The sequence below is a fragment of the Papilio machaon genome, chromosome 20 (genome assembly GCF_912999745.1).
Source record: "Papilio machaon chromosome 20, ilPapMach1.1, whole genome shotgun sequence".
NCBI lineage: Eukaryota > Metazoa > Arthropoda > Insecta > Lepidoptera > Papilionidae > Papilio > Papilio machaon.
Window position 1 is genome coordinate 6,324,217 of NC_060005.1, and position 15,633 is coordinate 6,339,849.

The following is a 15,633-nucleotide window of genomic DNA, read 5'->3' on the forward strand; positions in this document are numbered from 1 at the left end:
GAAACACATGACACATGTTAGAAATAACATTTTAAAACATGTTGACTTAAAAATTTTAGACACTATTTAGCAGTGTCTTTTGTACGCATTTATTTTATCTTTGTAATATTTAATTTCGTTTTATTTAATTTAGAATCGTGTGATGTGAAATCTGTGTGGGTGATAATGCAGATTAGTCATTTATCTGAAGACGGGAGCGGGGCCGGCGAAAAATACTGTAACATTGAACGTAAATAATCAAAAATTTATATAACAATAATATTTTAATTCTTTAAAAAATACCTAATATGTTGATTACTGAAATAAATTGGTCAATTACAGATACAAATACCGTGGTGCAAAGAGATTTGGTGACACTTTACGAAAATGTTGACACAAAACAGACTACCAATAACAAAAATTCAGTTCGTCCTCCGAACCAGTACGTGGAGACCGTGGTGTATGAAGACCAGGAGTCGGAAGGCAGCGAAAGTGATTTCTACACCAATGAAGACTTTTACGACGTTGTGTTAATTAACAAAGAGAGAATAGACCTAATTAATAGCTTCCCATCTTTAGATAAAACGTTGTGTCAAAAATTTGGTAATATAGCCATCCAGGCGGATCACGGATCAGATTGTACTGATGGTATTTTGTTTAAAAACCCTTTTAGAAAGGAACAATTCAATTCTCTAAACAGAATGTTAAGTTTTGGTACATTCGACGGCGCATTTTTTTCGACGTCCCTTTTAGATTTTGTCTGCTGCAATAATCTAGATGACAATTCTAATTTGTACATGGATAATATCATTCAGTACGCCAGACGTACGATTGAACAACTGAGACGTATCAGCAATGGAGACTATTTGACAGAAAAGGCTAAAGAGAAATGGAAAACTTTGGGGAACAAATATGACGAACGAAAAAACAATGAAGTTGTAAAGGTAGCTAGTGTGAGTAGTAACCCTTTGCGTATCGAATGCAACGTTGACGCTTTCAAGACGAGATGGCGCGACTTCATACATTCGGAGTTAGACATCAGATCGTTATCGAAGATACTTGAGAAGAGAATCATTAAAATTCCAAGACTCATTTACGGTTCGTTCACATTTCTCGACAAACGATGCGAAAATAATTTGGTAATAACGTGTCAGAAGGAAAGTGAGCAGGCAGCGAGAGACGACGGCAGTAAGTCACAAATTGACATAGTTGTGCAACTCAAATCGTCTAACACTGACAATGTTGGGAGCGAAATTGAATCTGTTCTGGTCATACGAAAAAGTTTACTGAGCATAAAAGATGGTAAGATGTTATTGCATATCTTGTCTAATTTAGTAAAAAGAGTTTGATATGCAATTTTAATGTGTTAAAATTTCCAGAATCGTGGCTGCCATTGGAATTTAATTCAATAAAATCTGAAACAAACATCAACAATAGTGTACAAAACCAATTAACTCTCACAGAGTTTAATGAATGCAAAGAAGATAGTAATGTGCGTACTTTTGCCAAAAGAGATGACAATTCGACAGATTTTGCTTTTCAATGTGGTTCAACCAAAAGTTCGGAACTCTCACTTTGCGATATAACCTCGCTATTCACGATGGCTACAAATGACGGGACTTCAAATTACTCCAGCGAAAAACATTGCAACAACGATCAGGTAAACATTGAAACACAAATATCTTGTTTCCGACCTGCGGCGGACGATCTGTTCGCGACAATACAGAAGCTGGGCACGCAGACGGTCGTGCTTGAGGAAACCGAGGAGACGTCCTTAACGAAAAAGAAGTCACCGACAATAGTCAGAGTAAAGTCGCCATACGAAAATAAATCACATATTCTTGAGGAAAAGAAACGGCGAAAACTTTTGGAAATAAGAGAGAGGAGGGAGAAAAAGAAAAAATCCCTCACTGAAAACTGTAAAGTGACAAAGCATAAGCACGGGAAGGCCGTCATGGCGCAGTCCTCTAACTCTGTAACGAAGCTATCGATAACTAATAAATCCTTTTATACTTCTATTTACGGTGATAAAACGAGCGTCACTGGCACCCATTCCCTCAAAAATTCTCACATCGAACCATTGGACAATGATGATGACAACGATGATTATTCAGTGAAAGATGTAACTATTTTGAAAAAAGAAAATCATGTTGGTTACGGTTACTGTATGGACGACCCTGAAACAGCAGTTATGAATTTGAAATGTAAAAACAGACATAATACGAAACAGGGTAAACCACCGAATTCTTCAAACTCAACTACAAATTTTGAAACATTTGTTGCTTCCTACAATTCGTCAAGATCGGAGCTAAAGCCACAAAGTGAACCTTGTAATAGTGAGAAGTAAGTTACACTTTTTTTTAGTTACCCTTTAAATTGACCTAAGATACATAGTATTCCTGAACATTGAAGTTATTGGAGAATATACACTGATTGCAATATGAATTGTAAACTTTAAATTAAAAAAATATATATTACTAGCTGTCGCCCGCGACTCCGTCCGCGCGCAGTTAAAAAAAAATAGATGTTGGCCGATTCTCAGACCTACTGAATATGCTCACAAAATTTCATGAGAATCGGTCAAGCCGTTTCGGAGGAGTACGGTGACGAAAACTGTGACACGAGAATTTTATATATTAGATAATGAATAATTTTCAGACGAGCGTGGAGCTGCTGTTCTGAAATGTTGAACAACTCGCCGCGCGAGAACATCGACACAAACATAAATAATAATTCCAATAAGAAATCCCTAACTTCAATGGAATGTAAGAAAAGTATTGATAAAATTTATGAGTTAATGAGAAAATTGAGTAAAGTAGACTCCTCGGAATCTATGTACTCTTCACATAAAGTTACACCAGCTGATACGAGCTTCAACGATTCTGCCAAGGACAAAAAAGTAAAAATCATCAATACTGACAGCTGCGCCAGTATGAAATGTCAGCTAATCGAATCCAATCCTAGCATTTTCAGCTTCGAAGAAAAAAATAATGATGCCCTTTACTCGGACAAAAGTAGCAAAAAATCTGGGCTCGAAGCTAATAGCATTACTAAAGTTATAATCAGTTCTAAGCCCCATATTAGAGCTGAGAAGAACGAAACTAAACCGCACAAAAGGGTCAGAATACATAGTCCTGAAAATATTTCAAAGAATCCTCTAAAAGCTATTTCACACTTGATCAATGAATTCGACAATATTCAAAAAGGTAGACAAAGACCAGCACCGGAACCGAGGGAGTCTAAGAAAACAAATAATTTTGTCGAGACAAAAGCTTTACATCGATTTAATTTGCCTAAGAAAATAACACGTGGTGAAAATGAAAATAAAGAAGGCAAATTAATCCCGAATAAAAATATATTTAACAATGACACAAAAAATCAATATAGAAATCCTATGGTTCGAGGAAAGTCATTAACTGAACCTATTGGTAATATGAGTAAGATAGTTGAAAGGGAGAAAAAAGTAGTCGACATAGTCGATGAAGCCTTGAGGGAGGCGCGGGGGGAGGCAGTCAAAGGTCCTCCCAGACAATTTACGAGACTGGACAGCTTGGCCCAGCCGAAGAAATCCTACGTAAACGCTCAAATGGAGGCTATGAAACCTAGATATGGGAGAAATTATGTCCCTGGACCTCCAGCACAAGTTCCACAAGCGCCAAGACCCGTAAGACAAAGGAGAAACGAACAAGAAATTATATATGTAACAAGATCCAAAACAGCGAATAATATAGCACCTAAAGGTAAATAACAACACATATACAAAATTAAAACTTAAAACTCGAATTAACTTAATATTTTCGTTAAACTGACTAACGGTCCAAGGAAAGGAGATAGTAAGTAAGAGAGTAGTATTTAAAAACGATGCTAATTTTAGTTACAGACAAGTATAAAAGAGTACGACGTATGCCAAACAACGGGACAATAGAGATCGTTGTGCCTCAGGTGCCTGCGCCGACTCACAAGCAAAGGCTTGTCCCCGAGGCTCCTCGTACGTCGTAAGTTGTAGAATTTCTGTAAGGTTGACACTACAACTGGTTCTAAACTTACATTGAAATCTTGTAATTTGAAATTTTTAGAATAATGTGTATGAAAATAGATTACTTACTAATTTATTCACAATTTTAATTGTTGTTTTTTTAGAAAGAAGATGATACCATTTGAGTATTATCAAAAAAAGCGGCCATTCACATTGTCTGAATCAGTAACATCAAACAATTTACTGCAAAATTCCTCAGTAGCGATCGATTTCCCTGTATACAAAATTCTTCAACAAACCAAAGATGCTCCGAGTAGTGGTTCGTTACATTTTCGTATGTATTTTTCTACGTTCTCATCTTGTGTTCTTGTAATTATTTTCAATTTGTTTTCAGTGGCAACGACGTCTAGTTTTGAGGACGATTCAACAGAAGATAATAAACTTCAATACGATCCGTTACAAAATGAAGTTGCGGTATCCCTTTCGGTTATAAACGAGTCCAAAACAACAATGTCTTCTAATGAAAAGAGAAATAATTTTCCCGAAACTTTGGCCTCTAACGATGAGCTCGTATCCATATGTTCAGATTTTATTATTGATGTGTTTGAAGATAAAAATATCCTAACAGCAGTTTCCAATATTACTAAAAACCCAGAAGGTAATGATGTTTATAAGAAAGAAAGTAATAATGAAATTCAAGCGATTTATTCCGATACAAATATACCGCACAACGGAATTGTTCGGCGAATCGATAGCTTGGAAAAGGCGTTGTACAACCAAATATCGCAAGGGACATTTCCGAAGCGTTTGAAAATTAAAAAATTAACTTTAACACCTAAACAATCTACGAATCAAGTGTTACTATTGCAATGTGGTGATGCTCATTCTATGATTGAGAATTCTCATATATCAAAGAAAATACACTTTGGAAGAAATAAAAGTATTACAAGCTTGATTAATATGCCTTTGTTTGATTCAATTCAAGATCGATATTTCGCAAAGCGTCCTGTTAACATAACAACGGTGGGATACGTCTTCACTAAGCCAAAATCCATTGAAATTAAATCAATCGAAAATAGTGTTACTGCAAGCAGTAGATGTATGGGTGTACAAACATATGTATGTCCTAATAATGTAAAAATTGAAGAATATTCCAATGATGAGAAAGGCGTACAAACTTTACAAATAAATGGTGATGTTTCTAATAATTTAAACAAAACTTTTAAAATAGAAAAAGTTGATAAGAGTACGGACCTTACAAAATCCCACCTTAATTTAAAAAAAATTAGAGAAAACGAAAAAGGAATGGCAAAAACCGAAAACATTGATAACACGACTTCGTTAGATATTTTAGTTGAATTGTTGGATGAAATTGAAAAGATCACAAAAGATCAAAATCTCAACGCTTCTAAAGAACATGATATGGAATTACATAAACCTTACAAGTTACTATCAAAATCGCATGAACATAAACCTGATAAAAATATCTGTGATACGAATAACGTCGATTTAAATAGTAATATAACAAAAAAAATTAACAAAACTGCATTAAATAGTGTTGACAAAGAAGTTGCGGTAAATATAACCAAAGAATGTGTTAATAAATGTACAGAAAGCCCTCAATCACTTCTTGCAAACTTTAATGAAATGGGGACAAATTCACATTCAGCAAATGTTACGAATCTAAATAGAGAATGCATTGACTTGGTTACGAATGCAGACTCTCAAATTTCTACAAATAAAAACCCCCCGAATTCTGTAACTGGAATTGTAAGTCAACCGTCTAGTAATTCTCTTATATCTCTATATGATTATCGATCCTATTGTTTAAGAAAATTTAAAGTAACTCCGATTCACAATTATGATGAATGTAATAATTTCATCGAAAAACACAAAACTTTAGAGAAAAATGAATTAAAAGGTACCGGAAAATATGAAATAATACATGTGAAGAATAGTGCTCAAAGAAAGAATGAAGGAGTTCGCAAGGATCAGAAAGAATGTGATATTCTTAAAATGAAAAGAGATATTTTAGTAACTGTTTATTCCATTTTGGTGTTTACTGTTTTCGCTGCCTTGTCTTTTCCGGAGTTTATATACCGTTCTTAATATATATATTATATAAAAAGCTAATTGTTAAAATTATGGAAATCCAGTTTAGTATCTTTTTATTATTTCCTATTTATTCAATTTTGAACTTATGTCTATCTAATAGTCTTTTCTATTTAAAATTTTATGAGTACGTTTATATACATATTTATATGAAATGTACGCGGAATTATATATTATGAAATGTTCTAGTTTATTTCATTAATACAGGTTTACCTTTATATAATGTTTTAAGAATTTCAATTATACATTTTTAGTTTATCTTATTTGCTGGATAAAAAAGTGACGCAACCAGAAAAGTGAGCCTTTGTATGGACATTAAAAATATCCTTTTTCGATCCATTCCTAAAATTGTAGCTCATTTAGGTCTTTTTGTTGTATATCTCATTTATTTGCTGTATGGACCTAAAGTTTCTTAAGTAAGAGCCAAAAACTTTCGTGAGAATTATTATATGGAGAACTGTATTAATAGTGTTCCCGTTGGTTTCTGAGACCAGAATCCCTGTCATTACCTATTTCCCAAGCCAACACATTCGTCTATTTAAATTACACACAGGGTTTCGAAGGTGTTACCACTTGTGTATTCGCTCCGTTTGCTGCACGATTAAAGAGTGGTTACACCTGGATGTCTAATGTCAAACATGTTTTTATATGTTCTGTGCTTAAGCTAGGATCTGTTCACCTTTTTCCATCAGCTGTCAACCTGTTATCATTTTGCTTATTTCACTGTCAATGTCAATGGCACATGCAATAACAATTGCGAAAATATTATATAAAATATTTACTCAATTTGTCTTTACGAAAATTGGTAAAACATTAATATAATCATATGAATTTGATTATGGAATGTAACTTATATATATTTCTATTTTACAATACTTAGTAATAAATATTTCTTGCAAAGTTATATAAACCTATGTTAACCATGGCTACACCCGGAAAAATGAAGGTATTTTTTTTTTGTTTGATATAATTTTTAAACTTTATCATAAAAGTTTTCTTAATTTAAATTAAATTGTATAATTCAAATTAAATTGTTTTTACTGTAAAGAAATTTTTAATTATATTCAATTTTTTTAGAAAAAGAAAAAACAGGTTGAATTTACGGCGGATAATATTGACAATACAGCTCCTGTGAAGAAAATTCTTGAAGATTTGCGCAATAAAAATGTTCAGGCATATAACTTTTTTAATTACAATATAAGGCAAAGGCTTTCAACAAAGAAAACATTGCCAAACTTTCATTTCATTGTTCCTGGCCATCCATTAAATGCATTCAGTGATGATTGGGATGGGCAGCTGTTCACAAATTATTTTGAACAATTTCCATACAAGAGTTCAAATCCTAAAATTATCACCATGTTGAAACATTCAAATAAAACTGATCCCGTCACAGAGTTGATAAAAGCTAAAAATGATTGGCAACGGCAATGGAGATATTTAAAATATTCAGCAAGTAAGTATGAGGCAAATTACACATGTTCACAGATCTAGTATATATGACATAAAATGAGTTCACAATTTAGGCCAGGATCACCAGGATTAAAAATTAAATAATGAAAAAAGAAATTTATTTAGTTTTCCATTTCATCTATATATATAAAAGAAAGTTGTGTTAGTTACACCACTTATACTCAAGAACGGCTGAATCGATTTGACTGAAAATTGGTGGGCAGGTAGCTTAGAGCCAGGAAATGGACATAGGATAATTTTTACCCCGTTTTCTATCTTTTATTCCGCGCGGACGGAGTCGCGGAAAAAAGCTAGTATATATATATATAAAAGAAAGTCGTGTTAGTTACACTATTTATTACTCAAGATCGGTTGAACTGATTTACCTGAAAATTGATGGGGAGGTAGCTTAGAACTAGGAGACGGACATAGGAACTTTTTTTTATCTTGTGTGCATTTTTTAATTCCGCGCGGACGGAGTCGCGGGTTAAAGCTAGTTTAATATAAAACCTATTAACATCTTGTTTTCAGCATTAAACAACATGTTATCAAAGTATGAGACATTAAATGATGATGTTGTACATTGTCCAAAACACTTGATTGACATGGCAAAGCATTGGGACAGTGATCCGGACCCACATTTTGATAGTTCATACAACTGGTACTATGCAGGACATGGCAACTTACAACTCATAAGTATACAATGGAATGATTACTTGCTTCATAGTGAGTTTAGTAAATTATGTAAGTATTTCAATAATATCCATTTCCTGAAGACATATTTCCACAACCAAGCGGGTTTTGGCGTAACTTTCTACCGCGTACCGCCGCGTTGTGAAATGGTCTGTCCTCGGTGGTATTTCCAAACCGCTACGAGTTAGGGTCCTTCAAGAAGCAAGCGTATTATCATCTCAAAGGACGGCAACGCATCTGCGATTCCTCTGGTATTGTGGATGTCCATGGACGTCGATGAACACCTTGGTGTTCCCGCTGCTCGTTTGCCATCTTCTCTTATAAAAAAAAACATGTTTTAAACAGAAATGCCTGTTTGCCTCCTTCTCTTATAAAAAAAAAATATTCTGACTTCAAACAATTTTCATTCAATATTATTCTCATTTCAGCGTTATCAGAGTATAATAAAAATGATAGATCAATCAGCAAAAGCCCCGTAGCTACTTTTGATTGTGGTGACGGTATTAATATTCTAGAAACAATATGCTCTTCACAGAATTTGGTTGCTTTGCGGACTAAATATAAAGTATTCATATTAAGAATTGTCACCGATACTGATGAAATTAAATTTGAAGAAATCAAAAGAGCGCAATCAGAAATACAATACACGGGCATATCTTTTGATGGTTACCATAAAAACATTCTATATGTAACCACTTTGGACAACAAACTTACAATTGTGAATTTAGACAGAATGAAAGGAAGAAGTGTGAAATTAAAATCTAATGTATCTCCGAAAAATAATTGGAATACTGTGCTCAGTTCCGAGAGAGGATTCTACACTCATGTATCAACAAAATATGTTACTGTTTATGATAAACGAGCTAATGGCATTGTCCATCAATGGGGAGACCTTAGAGATGTGACGGATGAACTATTATGCAACGATGTAACATCTGCCTTACCCACCGAGACACCTTATTTTTACATTGGTACAAACCATCACCTATTTGTAATGGACATGAGGTATTCCCATACACAAAATAAAAAAGCCAGACCCATAAATAGATGGACCCATGGCATGCAATGTCCTCCAACATATTTATCTAAATGCATATTTGGATACAATAAAGATTTGCTTTGTCTAAGCAGTCAATGGTGTGAAGATATGTGTGTTGTACCGAATGATTACGATGGTATCGCCAAAGAATCTGACATAATAAATGTTACTATACCATTCCGACCTCCCAGTATAATAAATACCTTAAAAAAGGCCCGCCAGAAGTTATTATGTCATGATTTATATAATCCTATAGACGCGAGACTTCACACAGCTATTACTGGAGGTTTGATTACAGAATTTGATGAAAAATTTGATGTGTTAATGCAAAATTCTTTAGGTGATATTTCTTGCCATACAATCTTCCCGAATCATTTTGATATATTTATGGAAGATGATAATTGTGAAAGTCTTAATGAATGGAGTAAATCTTATAAATTGGATAAGAAAGATTTTGTAGTGACATCTATAGTAGATATTTCAGATGTCTGGAAGAGTTTAAAGAAAGTTCCTGATGGATATAAGATTTTAGATAACAGACGAGAAAAGTCTAAATGTAACGAAGAAGAGATTTTTGAAACCTTCGAAAACGAAGATCTTGATGAAGGTCTTTTGGAATTGTGGACAAATAAACTGGAAGAAACAGTTGATCAATCTTCGTTCGCTCTTAATTTACATTTTTCTGACAGTGATGAGGATGGTAAATGATGGGTTTGAAGAGTTTAAATGGTGCGAAATATTACAGAATTATAACAAAATCTACTAGTCTTCTAGTTATTTAAAAAAAAAAAACAAAAAAAATGGGACCCATCTGCAAGCACTTCCTTTCAATTAAAATATTTTTTATCAAAATCGGACCACCAGGGGCGGAGTTTCGCGGTAACACACATAAAAAAAAATACAGTCGAATTGATAACCTCCTTCTTTTTGAAGTCGGCTAAAAAGATGGGTCCTTTACAAATTGTTATGATGTGTCAAACAAATCTTGAGCAAGTTGAACTTTAGCTTTGTGATGATGCCTTTGCAATCATATTTGCAACGATAGTCTAAAATATGTAATTTTAGTTCTTATCACATTCAAGAATGATGTATATGTATAGATTGTGTATAAGGATTTAATTGAATTAATAAAACATCAAAACATTTTTTAAAACAACTATATTACCTATCTAAAATGACTAAACATCGCAAACATACGAGCAGACAGACAAAATATAACTGCAATACAATCCAGCTTAATACACAAACAGACAACCTTGTGATCATAACAAGCTAATTTAAAAATATACACAGTTAAGATCATGTAAAACTGAAATAAAAAAAATGTTTTTTTGCAAATTAATATACATAATAACAGATCAACAAAATGCATTTTAAAGAAGTTACTATTTAATTATAAAAAATGCAACAAATTAATATTTTGTTCTTTCAAATAAGAAAAAATGCAGTTGTAAATGTGTATCATTAGAGATGATTAAAATTTTACGACAAATCAGTTTGAAAATTGAAAAAGAAACATGGAGAGTTATTAATAAATAATGCATTTTGACTACACAAGCGAGTTTTCATCCATTCCTTTTATTACTAGATGATTTTAGTATATAGTACATGTGGCAATATATATTATTACAAAATATTTAATTAAATAATAATAAACATTTATATTGTAAGTGAAGTTTTTTATAGTTAATATGTGCTTAAACCCAGAACCTCTTTGAACATTTACATTTTGTAATGGTAAGTACTAAGAGTGCACAGGATTTTTTATATATAGTTTTAAATAGACAATCACTTTAATTGATGTACAGTCAAAATCTGTTATAACGACATCGAAGGGACTACTCATATTGAGTCGTAAAAACCGATAGTTGTAACAACCGGTGACAGGTATTAATAGGAAAAATATGTATATAACATTCAGCCAGGACCTTTGATTTTGGTCAATTTAACCGGTATGTTGTTCTAAACGATGTCGCTATAAACGGTTTTGACTGTATTTTGTTTTGGGCTAAATTATAAAATAACGATATAGATGTTTTCCGATAAAAAAAAACAATTTTTAAAAAATGCATCATAAATTATCGAAAGAAAAAAATTGAATCTATTACAGTCAAAATTTTTTGATCAACAAAAGTATTTATAATCTACATATACTAAAAATATATATATTATAATGTGCCTGGCTGAGATATAATGAAGTTTATAGGAATTAAAAAATTAAATAAGTTGCTTAGCAGTTAAGATAAGTACTTAACGCCTAGTGAAACTCCGGAGCCAGTTCCTCGTTAGGGGCTGTTCTGCATTCTTCGCCTCTCTCTCTTTCTCCTCCATTTGTTCCATTAATTTTCTCTGGTTCTCTCTGAATGCTGCGATGGGATCATCAAACTGACTGTAGTATGTTAACACCTCTCTAACATCAGTCACATTTGACATTGCTATAGCTGAAAATTACAAAAATTTACAAACATATTACAAAAAGGAAAGCATTTATGTAGTTAATCAAAATATAAGCGAGCATGGTTGTGATTTTTGACTACATAAGTGAAGAATAGTCAATTAGTTAAATGATATAGATTTCTTTTCTTTCTTTCATACATCAAAGAAGGGTTACTAAAGTCCAGTCGCGGAGCACGAAGAATGACCTCTTTACCTACTGACAGTGGTCACAAACATTTTTGTATTTAGTGCGGTTTACATGAATTATTTGAAGGAAGAAAGAAAATTCACCAACTTATGAAATATAGTTATTATTATTATTATATAAATAATTTATTCAGATTTTATATTACAAGTAAAGTCAAGGTCAAGCAAACCAAGGACTTTTTGTTGTGACTCAAGGGCAACCAAAACCACATTATGCAAACAAGAACAAACCTTATAGTCTCCAGTAAAAGGTTTACAACCCCTGAGGACGGCGGCCATTGTATCTGTGCGAGCGAGACTCATTGTTTTTACGTGGGAGTGACAGAGACAGGTAATGACAGTTCAATGTACGAAATTCTTCGTGCTCCGCGACTGGACTATAGTAACAACTTGTATAATATTGTACTTACTCTGTAACAAGTTTGCGAGATCCAATAGGGCGGTGTCATCATCATCACCCTTCCACTTCTTTAGTATGAGAGAATTCTGCGGGTGGAATTTAATTGCTTGTTTGTTCCAATCCACTACAATCACCTAGAAAACAGAAAAAAATCAAATTTATAATGCATCTAGAAACAATTTTTTTTTTGCCTCCATTATACTGTTTGCAAAACACCAGATGTCTACTATACAAGGTAATAGAATAAGTAATACTAAAACCTAAAGTTAAATAGTTATTCAGAAATAAACAGGTTAAAAGAAAGTATTATCTAAGTCTGGAGATAGTAACTGAAATCTTTATGCCAAACTAGCTTTTACCTGCGACTCCGTCCGCGCGGAATAAAAAAAAGAAAACGGGGCAAAAATTATCCTATGTCCTTTTCCTGGTTCTAAGCTACCTGCCCACCAATTTTCAGTCAAATCAATTCAGCCGTTCTTGAGTTATAAATAGTGTAACTAACACGACTTTCTTTTATATATATAAATATATAGATTTCTAGGCCTTGCATTTGAAGCTCTGCATTAATATATCAACTTCTTTTATACCTTTGATAAGTCCCGGTTAAGTCCATCTAAGTTCTTAACATGCACACCATCTATAAAGTGTGTGGAATCTCTGAACAGTCTGTATGAAATGTACTTGTTCTCCGGATCTAACTTGTCCAACACCGGCCAGATCATGAAGACATTCTCCGAAGTGAATATAACAACTTCATAGTTTGAACTGGACACTGTCTGGAGGAATTGCTCAACGCCAGGACGTTTCTTAAACCTGTTAACATATTATTAAAAAGTGTGTAAGTTTAAATTATGTATTTCTTTGTCAAACTGCTGAAAGAATTCAGTTTTTCAAATGATTTTCCTTAATTCATAAATATTTTTTGCACTACTTTTATAAATAAAAAAATAGAATTAGTCAAAGTTTAAAAAAAATCATAGTATGTTATGACTAATCAACACTATCATATATAAGAGACATTTAAATACACAAATACAAAAGTTACAAAGTTTTCAACCATTGTCGGACCTAGCAGACGTAATCCGTAGCATGGTGTTGAAGGCGTTATAAAATTGTAAATACTTTCTCTTGTTATCATTATTTGTTTTTTTTGTTGTTACTTTCTTGTACATGTATTTGTTATTATATTGTAAGTTGTTGTCTATGGGACTGACATATTCATAAGAACCAAAGTCCCTACAAAAATAAAGAGAAAAACAAAAAAAGTTACGAAAAAAATTAAATAAGTTACCTCCAACCAGTTTGATATGACCAATCTGGATGCATGAGAACATCGGTGAACTCTAAAACTAATGTGTAAGTTGGCTGGTACGGTGGTGGAACAGGATCCGGTAATAATTTCTCACGGGACGGCTCTTTTATCATCTGAAAAATTATACAATAGAATAATGAATATCTAATCAATATAAACTAGCTGCTAAAGAGAATTATTTAATCTTTTATGTTATTTCAGGAGATTTTCTAGATATTATTTGTAGATCTTTCATCTTTGTTAGCACTTAATAACATGGCTTAAAAAATATTTGATTTTTCATTAATCAAGTCAATAATGTAAATATACAAAAAATTATTTTTTCTGAGACAATGGATCTATGAATAATTTTTTATTTATTTAACAAAGTGGCTTGTTTAAAAAAGTAAGTATCTGTAATCATACTCTCTCATAAAATGTGAGCTCCTTCCATGTTCGTTTCAAATATTGTAATACTATGGGCAGATTTGAGAACTCATCCTCGATGATCTTCCCTTCATCATCATGTCTTGGCGCTCCCATTTCTACCACCAGGCAAGTTCCCATTACTGTCATAGCTCCACCAAACACTGCAAATCTAATATTGAAAATTTATGTTAAGTAATATACCTTTTATTTTCTAACAATTATTGTGAACATTTCACAAAAGCTCAGCTTTTGCTGGGATATGGTTCATAACAATATTAAAATTGTGATAACTGTATCCTTAGCCTATAACTGCTGATGTTTAAAACATTAATATTTTTCAAATTGGTCCATGAAATAAGTCTGAATAAATTAGATATTTACCCAATCTTCATTCGCTTCCAGCTTTTCTCATTTTCCTCCGTTTTCTCTTTATTCTCTTTTTCAAACTTTTCCTGCTCTTTTTTGATTTCTTGAGCATCTTGAGGGTTTAACACTGCCTTTGGAAATAATTTACCAATTATGTCAACTTTTTCTGGCTCATTTTTATTTTGTTGACCTGAAGAAAAGATACATGTAGATTAATTTTTATCCTAAAGAAACATAGAACAGATTTTGTGTACTAAAAATAAAATCAAATCTGTATAAATAAAAATATATTTTGTATATTATACAAATATAACCTACAATAGGTGTAAAACTACTACACAAGGCTGCAATAAGACATTTAAAGTAGAGAAATTTGTCATAATTTTTCATTTGTCATAATTCTTCACCATGTGCAGTCTATATTCAATACAAATTCAATAAAAAGCTATTAGAATAAATAACTAAAATATTTTAGCATGGTTCAACTGTTTTGGAAACAAGAAAAACGCAATTTTTTAATATAAAACGTACGATATTGATAAACATTTGTACATATATTATTAAGTTGTGTTTAATTAATAAAATTCTCGTTTTTCTTGTCGGAAAAATACTAACCTATATTTTTTTCAGAATAGTATCTCGTTGAATTTGCAGTGAGGAAGCAAACATTTTGTCTTGAATAAAATGAAGAGTGTAGCGATGTGGCTCTAGAGCACGTTACTCGTGTTAGGGAAAGAACTTTCCTTAGTGACATTTTGATAAAATTATAAATCACATATCCCAATACGAAACAAAACAAATCTACGGTTCACTTTTCACTTCGTTCACACAGCCGCTGTCAAAGAGTCAAGGACTGTCATAGGGTTGCCATTATTTTTTGTGAATTGGAAAATTCAACGGAATAGAAAATATTACTTATTTAATAACATTTTCTATTCCTTGAATACCGAGAGAATTACTCTCAAGCTCGAGATTGACTCTGTTTTAGTAAGTAATAAAAAGGCAGTCAAAGTGTATAACAAAGTTTTGTAAACTGGAACTTAAAAGAGAAGAAGGTTACCCACTGTGTTGCGTCGTTGCCTTGTTTCCCTTCTGGGAGGATTTAAAAACCCAAGTTTTACTGTCAGCTGTCAGGTTTAGTTTTAGTTTCAGGTTTCAGACGACAAATTGTCATATGTCATGTCAGCTGGGTCAGAAAACGTTTATAAATAAAGCGGGAAATAATTTAAAAGGTTTAATGTTTTGTATTTATAAGA

At 32.7% G+C, this 15,633-nt stretch overlaps 3 protein-coding genes across 3 annotated transcripts; 2 read left to right on the top strand and 1 right to left on the bottom strand.

Annotated features, from left to right (window-relative positions):
- The first annotated feature begins 22 nt into the window (after positions 1-22).
- Positions 23-6,064, top strand: LOC106711377. The gene is made up of 7 exons (XM_045683027.1): positions 23-229; positions 322-1,281; positions 1,359-2,322; positions 2,638-3,719; positions 3,854-3,974; positions 4,120-4,274; positions 4,350-6,064. The coding sequence occupies exons 1-7, from the start codon at positions 166-168 to the stop codon at positions 6,062-6,064; spliced, it is 5,061 nt and encodes a 1,686-aa protein (XP_045538983.1). The 5' UTR covers positions 23-165.
- Positions 6,065-6,844: 780 nt separating this feature from the next.
- Positions 6,845-10,038, top strand: LOC106711509. Its single transcript, XM_014503830.2, has 4 exons — positions 6,845-7,013; positions 7,145-7,520; positions 8,048-8,260; positions 8,638-10,038. Exons 1-4 carry the CDS (start codon positions 6,981-6,983, stop codon positions 9,954-9,956), a joined length of 1,941 nt encoding a protein of 646 aa, XP_014359316.2. The 5' UTR covers positions 6,845-6,980; the 3' UTR covers positions 9,957-10,038.
- Positions 10,039-11,416: 1,378 nt separating this feature from the next.
- LOC106711378 (mitochondrial import inner membrane translocase subunit TIM50-C) lies at positions 11,417-15,231 on the bottom strand. Its single transcript, XM_045682832.1, has 7 exons — positions 14,993-15,231; positions 14,393-14,567; positions 14,009-14,180; positions 13,583-13,716; positions 12,879-13,104; positions 12,302-12,425; positions 11,417-11,689 (listed from the first exon to the last, which is right to left on the bottom strand). Exons 1-7 carry the CDS (start codon positions 15,129-15,131, stop codon positions 11,499-11,501), a joined length of 1,161 nt encoding a protein of 386 aa, XP_045538788.1. The 5' UTR covers positions 15,132-15,231; the 3' UTR covers positions 11,417-11,498.
- Positions 15,232-15,633: the final 402 nt, after the last annotated feature.

Bases quoted from the DNA above. Each gene is read 5' to 3' on its own strand.
- LOC106711509 (XM_014503830.2), top strand. From the start codon at position 6,981: ATGTTAACCATGGCTACACCCGGAAAAATGAAG. The intron at 7,521-8,047 runs GTAAGTATGAGG...TCTTGTTTTCAG, and splicing joins ATATTTAAAATATTCAGCAA to CATTAAACAACATGTTATCA. The intron at 8,261-8,637 runs GTAAGTATTTCA...TTCTCATTTCAG, and splicing joins TAGTGAGTTTAGTAAATTAT to CGTTATCAGAGTATAATAAA.
- LOC106711378 (XM_045682832.1), bottom strand. From the start codon at position 15,131: ATGTCACTAAGGAAAGTTCTTTCCCTAACACGAGTAACGTGCTCTAGA. The intron at 12,426-12,878 runs GTATAAAAGAAG...TCTGTTTTCTAG, and splicing joins TTAACCGGGACTTATCAAAG to GTGATTGTAGTGGATTGGAA. The intron at 11,690-12,301 runs GTAAGTACAATA...TGTAATTTTCAG, and splicing joins TCTCGCAAACTTGTTACAGA to CTATAGCAATGTCAAATGTG.
- LOC106711377 (XM_045683027.1), top strand. From the start codon at position 166: ATGCAGATTAGTCATTTATCTGAAGACGGGAGCGGGGCCGGCGAAAAA. The intron at 2,323-2,637 runs GTAAGTTACACT...AATAATTTTCAG, and splicing joins GAACCTTGTAATAGTGAGAA to ACGAGCGTGGAGCTGCTGTT. The intron at 3,720-3,853 runs GTAAATAACAAC...TGCTAATTTTAG, and splicing joins GAATAATATAGCACCTAAAG to TTACAGACAAGTATAAAAGA.